We start from the raw sequence: 20144 nt of genomic DNA, 5'->3' as shown, positions 1-20144 counted from the left end.
ATTCTCAAAAATCTGGTGAATAACATGCATCAGCATAACATGGTATCAACATGATCTGTCACAGAAGTGTTGTTTATTGAGAATGAAACAGAAACTTCCTGGCCTCCCAGGAGAGCTTCACCCATCTTCCCATGGTGCCCAAACCTGTCAGCTCTTACTTGACTGAATTCCAGCCCAAAACTTGCCCCTGACACCTCCTGTGAGCTGAGCTGCCTCCAGGCTCACTGTCCTGAGGCAGAACCAAAGCTTTGCATAGTTAATAATTTTGGAGAGACTCCACCTACTTAGTGATCCCCAGATGTGACAGATCTAGAGCTGCAAGGAAATCCAGGAGCTCCAATGGGTTTGGATTTGCTGAGCTGAGTTCATGTATGGTACAGCCAGGTAACCTCCTATTTCCTGTTCTTTCTCTGATTTGTAGGAAACTTCTACTCTTCTGGGGGATATCTAAACCATTGCTAAGATGGAATTATGCTCTGCAGTGTTTTCTGTGGAGTAGCATTTGGGATGAGATAGAAAAGAGGGAGGCAGGATGCAGCTAGAAATGCCACGGGAATGACAGTGTTGGGTTTTTTCGACTTGCTTATAACTTTCTGCCCTAAAGCACCTAAACACAGGACACTTCCCTGGTAAAGAGGAGTCCCTAGGCAGGAGTGGGAAGGGTTCTTTCTCTCCAGGCAAGCAGAAGTGCTGTCTCCTCCTCCCTGAAGTGAAGCTCTGGGTAAGGTATGGTTGTTGCCATGTGTGTCTAATGGCTCTTTGGTATTGTTTTGCACTCTAAAGCCCTCTGGTGGACCATAGGCTGTACAAAAGGGTGAGTGTAGCTGCCTGCTAGCCAGTTCCTCTCTTCCATTTTAAATATATTTGCTTTCTGCTTGCTTGCATGGGGCTGCGGCCGAGATATGCCAGTAAGTTTCACCTCCATTAATTCTCTGAAAGAATCTTTAATAAACTAACCCTACTGCAATGACTAACACTGCTGCTTTTGTAACAGGACAGAGCTCTGCAGTAGATGTTACCAGTGCATGAATGTGTGAAAAAGGACATGTATATTCATCATGGGCATGCTTAGATGGCATTGTTGGTGGGGTATTTTTTCAGTATCCAAAATGGCTGTGAGTAGATGTTGGAATTTGACAGGGTCTGCACTCACACACTCAGTGAACTCTATTGTCATGGACTGCAGCAGCATTCAGGGTAGATCATAGGAAGCTGCCCTGCAGGTGCAGCCTACTCTGAATGGGTATTTATTTCTGCAGAAGAGCTCCTCACACTGCTCTTCACTCCCAAAGGTGGTTAAGCACCAGTGTTTATCTTCTGTAAGTTGATCTTTGGTAAGTTGCACTTCTGGTTGCTTTATAGGGCCAGCTTTTTGACAGCTGTTTATCTCATTTATTAATCCACATATTGGGAAGGAAAACAACAAAAAAAAATGAAGTGAAGATGCTGTAACTGTGTTATAGTAAGTGCCAAGGGAGCATCTGTTGGGAGTCTCATTCTCAGCATGAAGAGCCCACTCACCTGTGTGCTCAGTCGTGTTGGTGGCTGGTTGGGTGTGAGACAGCAGCAAGTGGCAAGAGGTGGTGTTGCCTGGAATCAAAAGAAAAGCTTTCCAAACAATATAAAAAGTGCTAATATAAAGAGCAGTTCTTAATGAAAGCATTCAGGTGCAGAAAACATAGGTAAGAGCATATGCAGTATAGAATTTGTACAGTTTTTATAAGGTTAATTAATTAGTGTATCTAGGAGGTAAATCCAATAGTTTCACCCTTGGCCCTGCCCCTTGGAGTGTCTCCAGGAGGTTCTTTGCCCTGTATCTTGTTTTGACTCTCAAATGCTGGTGCAAAACAAGATGTCCTTGTTCTTTTCTTGAAAATAAGACTAAATAAAATTTCAAGCATGTGACATAATGTATTAAAAAGAGTTAGCTATTGAACAGCTAAGAAAGTGCTAGAAGCTATAAAACTGTATATTAGAAACCTACAAAGCTACAAGTACATGAAAAAGCTACAGATCTTGAGGTATCAGTGGGAGAATTCCTGTGACAGCTCTCTCAAGGCAGGTGCCTCAACTGCCAGCAAGGCTGCTCTGTTCCATCTCACACCTGAGAGTTTGGTTGGGCAGCAGGGTTGTTTGTAAAAAACTGCTCCCAGAAACTTCACCATTTGTGTGCTTATTGCTCCTGTTTTCAGCAAGAAAAGTGTGTCCTGGACCCTTGCTTCTATGTAATGTTGTAAAAAGAAAACTGCATTGTTGATGACCAAGTTTTATTGACTTAGAATTGCAGAGATCATTTTCAAGACTCAAAAATAAGAGCATGAATTGGGCCTGAGCCTGCTGGAGACACCATTATTTGTTTAACTATTTATGCTAACAAAGGAGCAGCTAATGACATTTGTTTCCAAATGATGACTTCTGTGCTACCTTTTTTTGTTGTATGTCCTCACTTTTTTACAAGTTAAAACTTGGAGTTTTTACTAATAACAGATGAAGTAGGAATTGAGTGAAATGAGGGCAGGTTCTGCAGGGGCTGCTGTCAGCAGAGGCCAGTTGTCAGTGTGGGAGGAGAAATTATTTACTTTTAAGGCTTTATGTATGTGATAGCATTTGAGAAATTAGCAGGAAGCAGATTCTGGGAGTTTGGTAGCATTTGCAGGTTTTGCCTGGGATGACCAATGATTGTGATGGATGGGGAGATGGGGTGGGAAAAGTAAACTGTGAGCTATCTCAGTATGTACTGGCTGCTGTTCTGCCAAAGTAAGTCTATAATGGCAAAAGTTCTGTGCTGCTCTTCATTCTGGCAGCACCCTGTGTGTGGGTGTGTGTTCTGGAGTGCACAAACACCAGGAGTGTGCCCAGGCCTGCAGATGGGCCCAGGCTGGCACAGCCCCCCTGCTCAGGGAGTGCCTGCAGATGTGTCTGTAATACACAAATTGGGTGTTTCCTGCACATGTGCTGTTGGGGTGTGCAGAGAAATGATTGCAGCATTTGCTCCTGGGTTTCAGCTTTAAAACCTTCCCAAATTGAGTGATTTTTTTTGGGGATGTATTTGGGTGACATTACACCATGATCAGTAAAGAGGAAGAGGCAGGAGATTTTACTGGCTGACTCTTGTGAGATGAGACTTGGTATCCTTCTGCAGCAGAAATTAAAATACCTTTTAGGGGAAAAAAACCCCAGTTGCTGTTGCCTTTAAGTAACAGTTTTCATCCCAAGGAAACCTGCTTAAGTAGAGGGATTTCAGCTACTCACCATGCCCCCCTACACAAATGTTTGCCTTCATTTTGGTCCAACCATCCTCTGTAGCCTCCTGCAAAAGAGAGTTCTGCTCCCAGTCCAGGTGTAGAGGTGAACAAACTGCACAGCTGCCTGCAGTGTGACCCTCTCTGCCCTGCTCTTGGCAGGAGATGATCTGGATGAGATCACAAGGAGTGAGTGAGTCTTTCCCATCTCAAAGCACCTTCTGCCTACAGCAAAGCTTCTGTCCTCTCTGGGGCAGAACAAATGCACTTGTTACCCATAATAATGAGTAATAAAACCTGCCTTCATTCGCCTTTCATGTACAAATAAGCCCCTTTGCCCCACCATGTTCTCACAGTTTAATTAAATGCTGCTCTCCAGTTTTGGGGAGTTAAGTGTGTAGCATCTGAAGTAATTTCTCTGGTAAGTACAGCTGCATTTCATACCTGAATAAACAACATCTGCTGTGTTTTGTTGTTCTCTGCATACTCTTCCCTCTTTTGGCATTTTAGCAAGAAACCTTTTCCTACTCCTGTGCAGTGCATCTAGGGCTTGTAATTTTAATGTGGTTTTAATCTGTGCAGTGCAGCAGACATTGCATTGAGGTTCCTGGTTTCTTGCCTGTCTTAGTAAGATGGAGAATAGGGGAACATTTCAAGGGGTAGGAAAGTCCTGTTTGTTTGGGACCAGGACAATGTGTGAAAATGCCATACTGGGATATGCATCACTGTACCTGCAACAGAAGTTTTCAAAGTAATTTCTTTTTTCATTTACCTCTTGCAGGGGCTGAATGTGTTTGGAGCTCAGATGTGTGTATTGAATTGCAGACTGCATGCTCTGGGGTCTCGTTCTTATTGGGCCTTTCTGTCTTTTCTGTTTTGCTGCCTAAATGAGGTATCTGGAAAAAGGCAAGATCTCCCTTGTCTTAAATATCCCACAGGCCATTTCAGCTCTCAGAGCAACAGGTAACTCACCAGTCAGCCTTCTCTGGCTCTTGCACCCTGTCCTGTGAACTGATCTTCAGCATTTGGACTCATTCAGCATTTCCCTGGCTGGGCATTACAGAGTCACTCTGGTGGAGCAGCTTTGTGTTATGCTTGACCCATGGAGCCATCCTTTGCTGTGACCTTCTCTGAGTAGGGCTGGTTCATCTGCTGAGAGCCTGTCCAGGACTGGAGAGGACATGGGGAGAGGAGCTGCCACTTGCTGGGGCTGTTGCTTATTACATTGCTTCAGCACATGGTGATGCACCCCCTGTACACTGTCCAAGTGAGCCACATGGTGTGAGGGGCAGAAACTTTGGCTGGCTGGAGCAGTTTGGGAACCAGGATTATCTCCCAAGAGCCAGGGTTCAAAGCTCATGTTTGAAATCATCTTCTCTTCCCTTTGTGTATGTCAGCATCACGGCTGTGATTTCAGACACCTCAGGTCATCTCTATTGCACGTGCTTTTCCTTTCCATCTGCTCTTCAGCTCTTGCAGAGGGAATAACTTTGTGCCTTAGAAATGCTTACCATCTGGAGAATGTTATTTGGGGAGGTGTTTGTTCAAGGCTTTACCCCAGTGCAAAATCAGCTGTACAGTCAAAACCCAGTTTTGTGCATGGTTTCAGAGCTGCTGGCATAGGATGGTGCTTTTTGTTTGGAGACCTGCAAAAGTCAGGGTCTGTTTTCCATTCTGGGCATCACTTGAGCTGTTCTGACTCCAGCCCTCATTCAGCTCTCCCAGAAGTGATCCAAACCAGTGTGACAGAGCTTGTAGACTCCTGGAGAGGTTTGCAACCATCCAGCAGCACCTGGCCTGCTGCTGTCACTTCCATTGCCCTCGTTTCCTCTGTTGTTTAAAAAAATAATCTCACTGCAAATCTACCAAACTGGGTTGAAACATCTTCTCTAAGAACATTCTTTCTGCTGTTCAATTCTGTAAATCCCAGTAGTGTTCTTTTCCTTGCAGCAGTTTATTAATGCTTGTAACTGCAAATGCTACACTTTGGTTCTCTTCCCTGCCTCAGTTTAAGACTGGAAAAATGTTACCCAAAGAAGATTGCCTTGTAGCATGAAGGCAGTGCTATATTGTTCACTTAAAATCTCTCCTAGCAGCACTTACAGGATTTCTATTCTCAAGGGTCCTAATTTGTCCAAAATTCTTCCCTGGTCAACCTGTATTTTTTAACTGCAGTTGAAAATTTTGAGGGTTTGTTACACTGGGTATTAATGAAGAGGAATACCAGTCCCTGCTGTTGTTGTAATTAAATCAAATGCCACTGAGTGAGGAACTCAAGAAGAGTTAAGAAAAGACTGAAAGAACTTCTAAGACACAGGAAAGGCTGCAGTGCAGGCTATCCAAGAAAGAAATGGTTGAAGACAATTATTTTTAGGTTCTCTTGACAAAGCATTTCAGATAATGATTACCTTGGTGCGTACACTGGCACCTCCTGTTTATCATGGTTTGAGGAAGCAGCATGGTGTTCACAGTAACACCTCAGAACTTCCCAGTGCCACTCTGGCCTGGTTCCATTTTTGGTACCATTTGGAGGTATTTCAGTTTATTTGTCTGTGCCTGCTGCAGAGCCCATGATGAGCCAAGGAGAAGGAAGAACTTCCCTGGCATCCCAGGGCCAGCTCTGGAGAGAGGAGGAGAGACTGAGAGCTGCAGACTGCAAGTTTCCATATCTACCAGGCAGTGTGTTAATGGAATAAAGGACTCACAGTACCTACCTGCACTCCCACCTGCAGTGGGACACACACACTATTTCATTGAACAAAGAGACAATTGCAAAAAATTTTGTTAGATAATTTTAAAAAATATGGTAGATAAATTAAAAAATATGGTTAGATAATTTAAAAAACTATGGTAGCTTAGTGAATTTGGGTGGTTATCATCTTGAGGCCTAAATGTGTAAATGCTATGGAATGCAGGGTTTGTTTTAAGCCATTACATCCTAAATAGCATCTTTCAGTAATGTACCTGTGGCAGATTTCAGTTTATACCTTTAGGGAAATTCTGTACTGTTTTGTGTCTGTGTTTTTCAGCAGTAATTATTACACCTGCATGTAAATGATGTAAATCCCACCTGACCAAGGAAAGTGTTGCAAATGCAAAGTGTTTGACTCTACCCCATGTGACATCCCTGTCTCTAAATTGGGGGAATGTGGTTTTGAGGATGGACCAGTGGGTGGATGAAGAACTGGCTGGTTGGCCACGTGCAGAGAGCTGTGGTCAGGGGTTTATGGTCCAGGTGGAGGCCAGTGAGGAGTGGGGGCATAGTGGGGCTGATACTGTTCAACATCTTGGTCAGTGCCATGGCCAGGGGATTGAGGGCACCCTCAGTGAGTTTGCTGACACCCCTGAGCTGTGTGGGAGGGAAGGGCTGGATCCAGAGGGACCTGGGCAGGCTGGAGAGGTGGGGCTGTGTGAACCTCAGGAGCAGAGTCAAGGGCAAGGTCCTGCACCTGGGTCTGGGCAGTCACACACACAGACAGGCTGGGTGGAGAAGTGATTGAAAACAGCCTTGTGGAGAAAAACTTGGGAAATGGTTGATGAGAAACTCCCCCTGAGCTGGCACTGAGTGCTCCCAGCCCAGAAACCATTTGTGTCCTGGACTGCACCCAAAGGAGCATGGCCAGCAGGGGAGGAGGGGATGCTCACCCTCTACTCTGCTCTTGTCAGACCTGCACACAGTTCTGGTGTCCCCAACAAGAGAAGGACATGGAACTGTTGGAGCAAGTCCAAAGAATGCTGTGAAGTTGATAAGAGAGGACTGGAGCACCTCTCCTACAAAGACAGGCTGAGAAAATTGGGGCTGCTCAGCCTGGAGAAGAAAAGGTTGTGTGGAGACCTCACAGCACCTTCCAGTGTGTGGAGGATGCCACAGGGAACCTGAAAAGGGACTTTTCATCCAGAACTGTAGTGATAGGGTGAGGAGTACCTGATACAAATTGAAAGAGGGAGATTGTCACTATAGGACACGAAAGAACACAAGCACCCATTGCTGTTTTCAAGGTCAAGGAAAAAAGGGAAGTTTATTTTCTGACTCTAACATTTATAGTTTTCTAAAAGTGACAGCGGATTGGAGGGTGACAGTGCCACCTCTCCAATGACACTGGTCAAACTAACAGTCTATCAACTCTTCTTCTATAAAGGAATGCAAAACAATGAGTTATTTACAGAAAGGGTGTGAGAAAGTTCACTACAAGAATGTCAACATCAGAAGGTTTAGAAAATCTTAAAAAACTAGGGTGACAGGGGATTTTAGTTGAGATATTAAGAATTTTTTTTTTTCCTGTGAGGATTATGAGACACTGCAATAAGTTACCCAGAGAAGCTGTGGCTGCCCCATCCCTGGATGTGTTCAAGGCCAGGTTGGATATGGCCTTGAGCACCCTGGGAGAGTGGAAGGTGTCCCTGCCCATGGCAGGGGAGTTGGGGCTACAAGATTTTAAGGTCCCTTCCAACCCTTTACATTCTATGATTCTGTGATTCTCTGTTTCTGAACCAGGAGCTGTTTTAGTGCAAATGCTGAGTGCTGCAGTAATTAACTTCTGTTGGCATGTGTGTTCCAGGCAAACAGATGCAATAGTTGTGCACCAGTGCAGATATTGCATGCTGTAGGTTGAAGTTTGCAGCAAAGCATGTCTTGCATTCTTCAGTGGAAGTGCTTTGTTAGTGTAGCCCTTGCATGTGAAGTGCTGAAGTAAGGAATAGCATGTCTCACTAAGAGCCACCAGCTTACTCAATGTGCATGTTCTCAGTGAGAGATCTGTAATAACAGGTTAATTTTACATTACAGTACTGAGGTGCAACAGAAAACACTTGGAAGTTGCACTGCAAATCATGCATTAATTGGTGGTACCTTAAACACAGCTAATCTAAGCTTTAAAAATTGTCCCTTGCACAGAGGCACAACATCTTTTCTAGCACAGCACCAGGGATTCTGGCTTTCCTGCTTCTAAATGCTGCACTACTAGAAATATTAATTAAAAATTCAAGGGAGAGGCTGCTTTTCTGCCCCAAGAAAATAAAACTAGATATACTGGAGATGAGTAATTTGTCATTTGTCACTGTTTTGGCTTACTGTGTCAGCCCTCCTGTGTTTCCTGCAATGAAAAGGGGATCTGGCTGTACCCAGCATGAAGAACCCCAGTGATCTTAGAACTCTTAGAGAACAAACTTAGAGGCTTGTGCTGCCTTCTGTGCCGTGCTGGAGCCTCTTAATGTCAGCAGGCTCTTTTAGACCCCAGCCTGTGTAGAGCCAAAATCTTCCCAAAGGAGATTTTTCTGTACAGAACAATCTCAGCGTGGCACTGTCCAGGCAAGAGCCGAGAGCCCCTGGTGCTGTTGCTGCCCTGTCCCTCCCTTAGCCTGGGACCAGAGCACTGCTTGGCACCTGCTGGGCTGCTCTGCTGGGCTTGGATCTCAGGAATATCAGTGCCTTCAGACCCTGAACACACCCACTGGGTGCATTTGCCTAGCAGAGCCCTCTGTCTTTCCTTCCATACATGATATTCTCCAAAAGAATTAGAATAATTAACAAAGGTCTAACCTGCAGACAGGTTAGTCTGATTTGACCCCTGTTGGCCACATTTCACAAATACTGAGAATGCATTTGAGTGCCAGAGCCTTTGAGTCAGCTAAAACAGAGGTAAATGCAGCCAGCTCCCTTTTCACTGTGCTTCTGACTAATAGTACATGCAGAAAAATGAATAAATAAAATGGTGAGATGGAGGTGTATTTATAGAGATCAATTTATAGCCTTCATTCTATCCTTAATTAGCAGGCTGGTGCAAGAGCCAAAAGATATGTGGGTGTGAGTCTGTGCACAGTAGCTACAAACTGTCACTGCTGCTGCTCAGCTCTCCTGATGTGTTTTTTTACTTTTATTTACTTGGGATTTGTTACATTCTTTCACTTGTAGCTGGTTGCCTTACACAGACTTGCATCTCTGACACTGTTTTTTGTACTAAACCTTTGTTACTTGTCCTTTCAAGTTTTTGCAGCATCACATGAGCACTTGAGCCTGTACAGGCTTAGCTAAATCACCTTTTCTATTATTTTTGCTGTAATCTGCTCCTTTTGCAGGGGACTTCCCCTTGCAGGAGCAGAGGGAAGACACGTGGAGGCAGGTGGCAAAGGGATCTCAGTGCAGAGGAATTGCTTGCAAGGGGAGGCAGGGCCAGCCCAAGCACAGCTGGGCACCTTTGGGGCAGCACAGGAAAATGCCTTTGGATTTGGTCTGGCTGCTTTCACTGCACACAGCCAGGCTCTCAGCCTGAGCAGAAGGATTCCTGCTGCCCCAGCTCCAGTGCAGAGCTCTGTTCCACTTGATGGGATTGAAATTATTCCCTTCTTTTCAACCTTTAATTGAATTTTTAATTCTTTCAGCTTTCAATGATGGTTTAGTTCTTGTGTTGATGAGTTAGAGGAGGTAATTATGGCATGCATTTGGGAAAGCTGAGAACTGGCCACATCTAGAAGGAGTGACTTCCACACTGCAGGTTCATCTCCCTTGGCACACAGCATCCTGCACTGCTGGAACAGCACACAGCATGCTGCCAACAGCTTGATAAACAGGGGCACAGCAGCTGGAGAACTTAAGAAACAAAATGCCTTTCTTCACACCCATACTGGTTCTTGTGCTTGTACATGAGCACTTCCTCATGTGAGGTTCTCTGTAGACTCCAGGCTTCCTTTCCAAGCTGGACAGAGGGATTTTCCCCTGCCTGAGCACTGAGTGGAGAAAAGGAGCAGCACTGAACAAAGGTCACCCCTTTGCTGTGAGCAGCTGCAGGGTCAGGCAGGGACCAGCAGTCCAGGGAACCCCAAGGGACCAGGCTGACACCAGAATTAATCCCAGTACTGGGGAAAAGCAGTGGAACCAAGTGTGTCTCCCCAGAGGTTTTTGTCTGGGATCCCCAGTGGCCTGTTCTTGCACTTCCAGCTGTTTATGGTGTTGGGAAGGTGTTGCCTTCCTCTCGTGTCTCTGGGAGCTGCCTCTTCTGCACGGCAGTGATGAATCATTTTGATTGTTCTGTCTTCAAGAGATTTGTAGTAGAAGTGTTACATAGCTCCTCTTTGTTTTTTCAGAGTGAAAGAATTGAAAAAGGCCAAGGAACTTGAAGATACGCAGCAGCATCCCGTAGCAATGTGACATTGCTTTTCAGACTGTTTTCATTTTCTGTTTTTAGCAGAGACATGCAACAACAACAAAAATACCCACTGCAGTTCTGGAAATACCAGCTGCAGGATTTTAACAGTAATGTTTTGGTCATTGCATTTGCACTTTCATGGACAACTTTTAATTTGTTCAGCAAGACATCTTGGAACTCAATCTTCTGTTGGATCGTGGGGAAAACAAGACACCAGGAGGAAATCGTGAGTTGCTTCATTCTCCGAGGAGGAAGGAAGAAGCGATTAATTAATTATCCTTTTCATATAGGGCTGTATTAAACAACATGTGGAACTGTACAAATATTATACCAAAAATATTGTTCAGAAAAGGTGGGAATGCACAAGCAACACAAGAATGCTGTTCCTGCACCTGTCAGTCATCTCCAAGAAACTGAAGCTTTGAGAGTCTCAGTGGAGGGGCTTAGATCAGTACATCTTTATTGGGTCCATGCATCCTCATTTCCTTCGCACTCCTGTCCTTTGTGTTTTATTTAAACCTCTACAGCACACTTAATGCAACTTTTTAAATCTGCAGGTTTTTAATACATCCCGTGGGAACTTACAGGAGGGGTTTGGTGGATGAGAGACACGGGTATTGCATGAGGAATGGAGAGAGCAGCTTAAGCAAGTTTTACACTTTTTTTTTTTTTTGTATTTTTACTAGAACCTGCAAACATATCAACTGTCATGTACTTTCTCTCATATTCAGCACTTTATTTTCTAGCCTTACCTTCATGTACTATTGTTTTAATTAAGTTCTCAAATAATTTGTAAAACATGTAGCTTTTTCTCTTATGTACTTGTCAAACCTCTTGTCATTTTGCAGAGTCACGTACATATGTTGCCTGGACATTTTATGCCACCTAAAGATCAGTGGTGCTGCATTCTGGCCAGTAAATTTCTTATTTTGGCTACTTCATCAAAATCTGGGCAGTTTCTGTATATATAGAAGGTAGAAATGGAAAATGAGAAAAAAATATTTGAAAGGGAATATATTGATTAATTACTAAATATTTTATTCACAAAGGGTCAATAACTTGGCAAGATAAAATTATTATTTGTATAGTTTTGTCTGAATGAACGAGAAGAGTGTGGATGTATTGTTTGTACATATTGTATATATTAAAGAGATATGTGCATGAACTCAAGAAAAAGAAATGAACAAAGCAAAGCATTAGTGGCTATGGTCTGTAAAATGAAACAAAAACTTTATTTCACTATAAGAAACTTTATTTTAAATGTTCTTTAGAAGAACATTTTTGCTAAAGCATGACTAAATGGCAAAAAAGAGCTACTGTATTTAGACTTAGGAAAAAAAAGGCAGAGCAACATTACTTTAAAAAAAAAAAAAAAAGAAAAAAAGGATATGTTTACATTTGATTTTGGCTACCAGGAGTTTGGTTCAGTTGGGTTTAATTTATGTATTCCTTCCTTCTTTTTTTTTTACCCCCGTCTTTTTTTTTTTTCTTTTTTTTTTTTGCCAATGGTGCCAAGTAATGTGAATGCTAATATTGCTTAAGAAAATTAAGTTACTTTTGCAAAGCAGATAATCATAAGAGTACAAAAACCGTATCTAGCTTAACACCATACACTCACTCCAATAAAGAACACTTAGAATGAACATAAAATGAAAAAAAATAAATAAATAGTACGAAAGTAGAAAATATGTTTCACATTTTCATATCTCCTGCTGGAAGTCAGAAAATGTAATAAAAATTGCACAAAAAATTTTAAAAAATTAAGTAAAACTTAAAAAAAAAAGATGCAAACTGATCCTGTAGGGGTGTCATGGTATATTGCTATTTCCACATAGTGAGGAGCCAAAGAAATTAGATTTTTTTTAAATTGAGCTACTAATTTAAAACTGTCACAGATTCTCAACAATGGGAACCAGTTCTGATCTTCATTACACAGGAATGTAAGGGAAGAAACTCCTGAAGTCCGTGTCATTACTTGTGGGTCACGTACATGTGTCTGAGATCAGAAACTGCTCCTGTCTGTTTGTCTCGCTCGTGGCAGTTTAAAATTTCTGAATGAACTTGTGTAAATTTGAGATTGTTAGTTTTGGAATAGTTGTTCTTGCTTGATCCCGGCCACCAACTGCAATGTTTAAACGCAAGGCTTGTTGTGAAGCCAAAAAATATTCACACATAGGAAGCTTTGAAACTGGTGTCTTTAAAAGAAGAGTAAAAACAAAGATTGTGGCAAAAAAACTGGGGTCAGTGCTCTTGGTGCCTTTTCTATAATTGTACCTGTTTTTAATTACTTCTTTTCACTGCCAGCATTGAATTACAGTAGATGTGCTATAGCTCATTATCAGAATTCTCTTGTACATTTCTGAACTGCTGCTTTATGACCTGATTCAATTTAAAAAAAAAAAGGGAAAAAAGCAAAACAAATGGCCTGGCGCTCACACTGTGCCTGTGGGCAGCCTCGTGGCCTGATTTACTGTCTGCAATTGGAACCTTAACCATTAAATTTTCCTCTCATGCCAAAACAGAACAGGAGAAGCTGAAGAATCTCCTTTGGAATGAATTGGAAATGCTCTGTATTAGTACTGGAAGAACTCTTGACATTTGGAAACCGAAATATTGCACCCATTAACCAATACGTGACAATATAGAATTGATCTGTTCCTAACAAGAGTAGTGACCTCAGTGGAAATGTTTCAACTCCTCGTCTTTACAGAAAACCATTCAGTAATATACAGAGCTATTTCAAATTTACTCTTCCAGATCCATGGGCCTGGTGGTGTATCTACTAACCTAGATCCTGCTTCAGCCAAACGTTTAAGGCTGTGCTGGCTGTGGAGCACGCAGGCAGTTCTGCAGCACAGCTCCAGGACTCCTGGCATGCTCGGAGCCAGCCCAGCTCCCAAGTGCTTTGTTGTGTCGGGCAGAAACCCTTCAGTGTGTGTCACTGGGCAGGGAGCAGCACTCCCCCGCAGTGAAGTGATTCCTTCGAACCCTCTTCTTGGTTGTGGAACTTAACATTTTCACCTAAGATATAAGTAAGTGCAGCTTTCTAGGAAAATTCAAATTCCCAAGTGCCAGGAGCCAGATCTTCTGTCTTCTGATAATAGAATCGCTCCTTTGTGAAACACATTCGACAGCAGTAATACTGTGTGAAAGAAATACAGAATATAACATGAACCCCCTCTCTGGTTGCACGCTTATGGCAGTTCCACACAATAGCTGGTGCCCAATGGGGGGTCCCCAAGACTTGCATGTAAAACTAGTATAGATGTCTTCTCTTTTGTAAGTTTTATTTTTGTAACTGTGCATGTAAAGCATCACTGAATCAATGGATCTGTTGAAGAACTCAGCTGCTGGAACCATGCAAAATGTTTTGAATTGCCCTTAAAATATGGAAAATGTTTTCTGAATGCTTTATATTCTTTCTGCTGTAAATTAAAAAAGAAAATTTCCCCATACAAAGTGTGTGCCTTCTTCTGAACACGTCTCTTCTTCTGAACACATCTCTTCCATCCTACTTTGAGAACAAAGTATTGCTGTAGTCACTCTAAGGAACCACAAAAAAAAAAAAAAAGTTTGTGCTCTACAGGACCTTGTAAGAATATTGCATCTGATTTCTTTGGGGTTATGATGTGACAGTCCAGAGCTTTCCTGTGAGCAGGTGCAGCCCTCAGAGCTTTGTTTGCAATTCCTCTTTAGTGGGCAATCACTTCCAGGGTATTTTGTGAGAAACCGTATAAAGCTGGAATCAAAATGCTCAATCCTGCAATGTGCAGAAAGCAGAGTCAAGCGGCAGAATTCAGGAGGGCTGCTGATGCAGAAACCTGAGAGGTTACATTTAATGATACAATTAACTGAGACACAATAACTATTGCACTAATCAAATCTGTTACTGATGAACTTATATGTTACTTCTACATGTTATTTATGAACCGGCCCTCGAGAGCAAAACTTGTACCAGGCCAGCAGGCAAAACCTGAAAGCAGCTTAAATTAATTAATCTGGTCTATCAGGGACTGTGTTAGTACCATTATGAGTAAGCTCTTCCAAAACCCAGCTCCACAACTGAATTCGAGACTTCAATAAGAGAGTTTCTTCTTGACTGCAGAGAAAGTTTAATTATGTTTCTCTTTTAGAATAAATCAGCATTTAACTCTCCAAATTGCTCCCATTTTTCCATCTCACATGGCTGTTAATTGCTGGGTTATTCACCATCGAGGCAGGTTGACCCAGTCCTGAAGGAAGGCACCTCCTCCCTTATCCCAGGGGCGTGGCGGGAGAGAACTGGAAGACCAAACATGAGGGAAAAAAATGCCTGGGGTGAGATAAAGTTTAATGAGGGGAAAAAAAGAAAAGATAACTCAGAACACTTGGTGCAAAGGCCGGCAGTGCCTCCCTCCCAGCGGAGGCCGGTGTTCCCTGGCGGAGCAGCCCCGGGGCTCCTACGGGAGCGCTGCCAGCAGCACCGAGCCCCGGGTGTGACCGGGGCTGCTCCGGTCACCGACAGCACCGAGCCCCGGGTGTGACCGGGGCTGCTCCGGTCACCGACAGCACCGAGCCCCGGGTGTGACTGGGGCTGCTCCGGTCACCGACAGCACCGTGCGGCTCCGGGCCCGCCGGGACCCGGGCAGGAAGAGCGGGGATCCCGCCGGGCGGCCATGGAGGCGGGGCAGGGGACAAAGGACAGGGACAAGGACACCCCCGGCCCCCCTCGTGCGCTGCACGGACACGAGTGACAACAGCACGGAATGCACGTGGCTGTGGCTGTGTGTCCGAGTGGATGTGCCCATGTCTGTGTGTCCGTGCCCCTGTCACTGTGTGGCTGTGTGTCCATGTCTGTCTGTGTCTCCATGTCTGTGTCCGTGTCTGTCCGTCCCCGTGCCCGTGTGTCCTTGTGTCCGTGCCCGGCCGCTCTCTCCGTTCCCGTTCTCGTCAGCGTCCGGAGCGGGCAGGGCCGGCACAGCGCCCCCCAGCGGCCACAGCGCGGCCTGCGGGGACACGGCCCCGCCCCAGGCCCCGCCCCGCGCCCCGGGCCCGGCCCTCGCCCATCGTCCCGGTCCTAATCTCGCCCTGAGCCCGCCCCGGGCCCGGTCCTCGCCCATCGTCCGGTTCCAATCCCGCCCTGAGCCCGCCCGGGGCCCGCCCCGTGACTCGTCAGCGCGGGGCGCCGCGCGCAGTTCCCGCTGGACCCGCCCGGGCGCTGCCGCCGCGGCCCCGTTCTCGTCCCTCCGCCAGGATGTGAGTGCGGGGCGAGCGGGGGGTCTGGGGAGCGGGGCGGGCCCGGGGCGGCGGGAGCAGGGCCCGGTCCGGCCCGGCCCGCGGGCGGGGGTTCCGGGAGGGACGGACACGGCGAAGGCGAGGCCCGGCCCGGCCCGGCCCGGCCGTTCTTGGGCCGCCCCGCCTGAGGCGCCGCTCGGGCCGGGAGCGGGCGCTGGCCCGGGCTGCGCAGGCCCGGCTGTCCCGCGGCCCCGGGCGCCTCTGAGGGCAGGGCCCGCCCTGCCGGGACAGCGCCTGCAGCGCACCGGGCGTTGCTGTGTTTGCAAGCTCGCAGGAAGCGCTGTCATTTCCGAGCCTGTTCACCTGGGACCGGCACCGAAGGGTGGCACCAAAGCAGTGACACTGCTGTACAGCGCCGGTCCGAGCCTTGCCCTGGCTCCCGCCTTGTGCCTGCACTCATTACGGGCAAGTTAAAAGTCAATGTCCAAATGTGTAAGTACAGGAAATAGTCGGACTTGACTGTTTGGAGTACCAGGATAAACTAAACAAGCTTCTGATGTAAAAGAACTAAGAACATGGAAAAGGGAAATGAGTGCAGATAGTTCTAGAGATACACGTTAAAAACCTGGCCTGGTGAAAAGGTAATGAGGAGTATGTGCAGAAGCTCTTTCATCCATTATAAAGATGGTAAAAACAACTCTGTTATGAATTCAAAGCTGACCAAAGGTACATGTTGTATTTTCCAAATACTTTTTCCTTCTGGTGCTTTCTCTTGCTCCATATCAACCATTTCAAAAGAATAGAGAAGCATCGCTGGAAAATCACATAGTTATAATAAGTATTAAGTTTTTGTATTTAATTTTTTGTAAACTACTATTGCTTGAAACTTAGTATTTGTGTTCATATGGGAAAGAGGAACACCCCTGAGCCCAAACTGCTCACTCTTTGAGGCCTCTGGAGCGTTGTTGGAGCTGTCCCTGCCTCATTACAAAGCCACTGCTGCCTCTTAGCACAGCAGGCAATTTGTTGGCAAGATCTTTTGGACACTGTATGACTTGCACCCACTGTCAGCTGCTAAAACACCATTTCTCCAGTAAGAAACTGCCCTGTATTTATTACAAGGATACAAGTTCCCAGTTTTCAGGACTGTCAGGTGTGTAATGATGCCTTTCTTTGCTGCAGGTCGGCCAATGTCCCTGGGAGCTCAAACATGGCTGCTGGCAGCAATCGCCGGCTTCAGCAAACCCAGCACCAAGTAGATGAGGTAAAAGTCTGGTCTGGTAGCAGTGTCAATCTCTTCCTGAAGGAAACATGTGCAATTAAAAGGGATATTTTTTTTCCAAAGCAGTTTTCCCTTCATTATATGAAGGGGAAGCAAAGAGAGGTTCCCAGTGTGCAAATATCAGCTGCAGTCTTGGTGCTTGAGGATTTGGCATAAGTAAAGACAAAAACCTTTGTTTACAGAGAACAAGCTTTTTTCTAATCAGTAGCCATGAGAGCTGGCTACCAAATGTGATTTTTGTGGAGTCCAAAAACCAGGCTGGCTGGCAAGTATTTCTTGACATGGTTTACCATCATGTTTATATTCTTCAACTCCTTCTGAAGCAAGTCAGGAAGTCTTTCCCAGGTTTGAAGGCATGCCAGCACCACTGACTGTGCAAACCCAGAGCATTGGGAATATTTCTGTGTCTGCTCTGGGGTGCCCTGACCCCCAGGGCAGCACTGACTCTGACCCTCATCCATGGAGAAAGTTTCCCAGACTTCAAGATAGACTGGAACCCACAAAAGTGTGAAATAGATTCTAGAGAGCAGTGCAGGTGTGTCACTGGGTGAGAAATTGAGGTTTTGGGGTTTTTAGTGTGTTGTGGATGGCAGCAAGATGGAGGGCACAGGGTGTCATCCTGGGTTTCTTCTTCATGCTTCTTCTTCCTCCTTCTCCATGGGTTTGGGTGGCATTTTGTAATTGGGCAGAAAAGTCTGCATTGCAGCTCTTTGGGATCAGTTACTGAGTTAAAAGGGGAAATAATCCAGGTGTCAGCTCTTAATTGGATAGTTTAGTCTGAAAAGCCCTTGTACCAAGAGATTGTGGCCATTTTGTGCCTTCTAATGAAAAGCTGCAGAACTCCCAGCAGTGAGACTGTTTTACTGATAAGAAATAATAAACACCTGAGTGTGAACATGAACTCCTGTCCCAAGGGCCTTCAATCCAGACCCAGAGAAACCCACAACTGGGACCCCCACAACTGACTTTTTAAAGTAGGCATTCAGGGCTTCTAGCCACAGGTGGATCTCATAGTTTTCTTTAAGGTTATGGCTGCATATACTAACAGATAATAGCTCCTGCTTCTGAGAAAACACTGAGTACCTTGTGGAGCTGTCTGTGGCTGTGTTGCACTGTGTGGTCACTCACTGTAAGCACTGAACTGCTGCAGGTTGTTGACATCATGAGGGTGAACGTGGACAAGGTTCTGGAGCGGGATCAGAAGCTGTCCGAGCTGGATGACCGAGCTGATGCTCTGCAAGCAGGAGCCTCCCAGTTCGAGACCAGCGCAGCCAAGCTGAAGAGGAAGTACTGGTGGAAGAACTGCAAGGTAACCTTGGCTGGACTGCCTGCACTGTGCCTGGAACACTCTCACAGTTCGTGTCTCAAAAGGCAGAAGGTGTTTAGGCAATGGTTTTGAAGCCACAGCATCTAGTTTTTAAAGCATGGCATTAAAGTAACAAGCAGCTGTGTTACTGGCTGTGCTGCCCTAGGCAGGGTCTTGTCTGATAATGGCCAGAGGGGAAGCATGTCATTAATCTTGAGAAACAAGAAGAAAAGGCTAAAAATGCATAGCTTGAATTAATGTGTGGGGAGTATTAGAAAGTGGAAGAAGCTCACTCAGACTCCTGTACTTGTAGCTGTTGCCAAAGGTTGGAATCATCTTTGGTGAGTAACAGAACAGCTTGTGCATTCACCTGGGACAAGCTTTTTGTGGAGAAACCCTTATTGCTCTGTGTGCCTGTGTGCATGGCCTGCCATCTCTGAGTGCTAGTAGTGGATTGAGCTTGCTGACTCAAGAACCTTTGCTTGCCACGTTAGATCTGACAAAGAGTGATGAAAGTCCCTTGCAGGGGCTGTTTTCCTGTTCCCTGAGGGGCACTTGGTGTAGTAAGTGTTGTGTGTCTTTTTTTTTCACAGATGTGGGCAATATTGATAGGTGTTGTTGTCATTATCATCATCATCATTATTGGTAAGTTTGACCAAAATAGGGATTTTTCTCTAGATTTGGAATGGATAGTGTTAATTTGTTGACTGGTACAGTTTAAGCAAAGGCAGAATACTCAGATGGAAATATATCCAACATGAATTTGAAATAGCAGTGATGGATTTAAAAGCAATTGCATGCAGTGAGTGGCAAACTGTGATAACGTGGGAGCCCCAGTACTGGAATCTCAATGATGCCTGAGGGTGACAAAGGTGAAAGTGAAAACAGCAAGGGCTTGGAAACCAGGAACAGCCCTGGGTTTATTTTACAGCTGCAGAAGTGTAACATGAGATTCCACACTCCATCCTTGTCTGAGAGCTGTTATCATCTGCCTTGGCTTCCTGCTTTTTTGTGGCAGTTAAGAGCGCACTGCTGTACCAGGGAGCCTTTGAGTAGAGGTTTGGCTGCTGGTGAAATGAGACTAATGTTGGGTTAGGGTGGAGAGCCAGGGATGGAATGGTTCAGTCTTTGAAGTCCTCGTAATTGCCAAGGGTTTAAAGGGAAGACAAAGTTTTTAAGTTTGTGCTGTAACAGTAACAAACACAGTAGTAACCACTGAAATCAGCGATACAACTTAGAAAACCAACACAGGCAAATTCTTAGATTTAAGGGATTTAAGAGGGATTTATCTTTATTATCTCAAATTCGTAAAAGGCAGGACTGGTATGGTGAGGGGCTGAAGGACATCATCCATCCTCTTTCTTCTCATTGTAGTCTGGAGTGCGTATTCATGAATTACAAGAAGAAACTCAATTCAACTGAAGGTGCCTTTGGGAATCTACTTCAGCCTCTCCACTTCAAACCTGCTGCCTTCTCAGTCCGTTTACTGCTGTTTAAAGCAAACCTATTTTGATTATCGAGACGTTAACTAACTTTACTGGTGGCCTTAAGACACTCCTGTCATTAATTACTAACCAGCACAGCTCACGGCGCCTCCGTGGCCCGGGCCCCGCCCCTCGCCCCCGCCCCTCGCCCCGACCACGCCCAGGGGCGGGGCGGGTGCCGCACGTGGCGGCGGGGCATGCGCGCGCACGGGGGCCGCGTGCGGCGCCGCGTGAGGGGCGGGGCGGCGCCTCCGCCCGCGCTGGCCCCGCCCCCCGCGCGCGGTCTCCTCCAATAAAGCGGCTCCGACCCCGCCTCCGCCTCCTCCTCTGTCCGCGGGGCGCGGCGCACGTGGCGCGGGTGTGTGGGAGCGGGGCCGCCGCGTGCGCCGCGTTACGTAACGGCGCGGGGCAGGGGCGCGGCCCCTCAGGGCGCTCCCGGCCCGGAGCGGGCACAGCCCGGGGTCGGCGGGAGAG

The 20144-nt window shown here is 45.8% G+C and overlaps 2 protein-coding genes across 11 annotated transcripts in view; both read left to right on the top strand.

The window, feature by feature from the left end:
- The window catches only part of CAMTA1 (calmodulin binding transcription activator 1), a 249553-nt gene extending 235710 nt beyond the window's left edge, over positions 1-13843 (top strand). For 6 of the 9 annotated variants that reach the window (XM_077190354.1, XM_077190352.1, XM_077190356.1 and 3 more), the window contains 2 exons: positions 784-814; positions 10323-13843. In XM_077190354.1, coding sequence (XP_077046469.1) covers positions 784-814; positions 10323-10355 — 64 coding nt within the window. In that variant the 3' untranslated portion in view covers positions 10356-13843. The remainder of the gene's footprint in view (positions 1-783; positions 815-10322) is intronic. The other 3 variants (XM_077190355.1, XM_077190357.1, XM_077190353.1) reach the window with 1 other exon arrangement.
- A 1569-nt stretch (positions 13844-15412) lies between these two features.
- VAMP3 (vesicle associated membrane protein 3) lies at positions 15413-19982 on the top strand. 2 transcript variants are annotated; one of them, XM_077190111.1, is made up of 6 exons: positions 15413-15619; positions 16781-16862; positions 18031-18189; positions 18500-18527; positions 18780-18831; positions 19561-19982. In XM_077190111.1, coding segments are annotated over exons 1-6 (462 nt in total). In that variant the 5' UTR covers positions 15413-15617; the 3' UTR covers positions 19700-19982. The 2 variants fall into 2 exon arrangements, with proteins under 2 accessions (XP_077046226.1, XP_054504007.1); XM_054648032.2 differs by lacking the exon at positions 18500-18527 and having other exon boundaries at positions 15417-15619.
- Positions 19983-20144: the final 162 nt, after the last annotated feature.

The sequence above is a fragment of the Agelaius phoeniceus genome, chromosome 24, assembly GCF_051311805.1.
Source record: "Agelaius phoeniceus isolate bAgePho1 chromosome 24, bAgePho1.hap1, whole genome shotgun sequence".
Lineage (NCBI taxonomy): Eukaryota > Metazoa > Chordata > Aves > Passeriformes > Icteridae > Agelaius > Agelaius phoeniceus.
The sequence above is the reverse complement of the archived record's forward strand: the minus strand, read 5'-3'. Positions and strand labels throughout refer to the sequence as shown.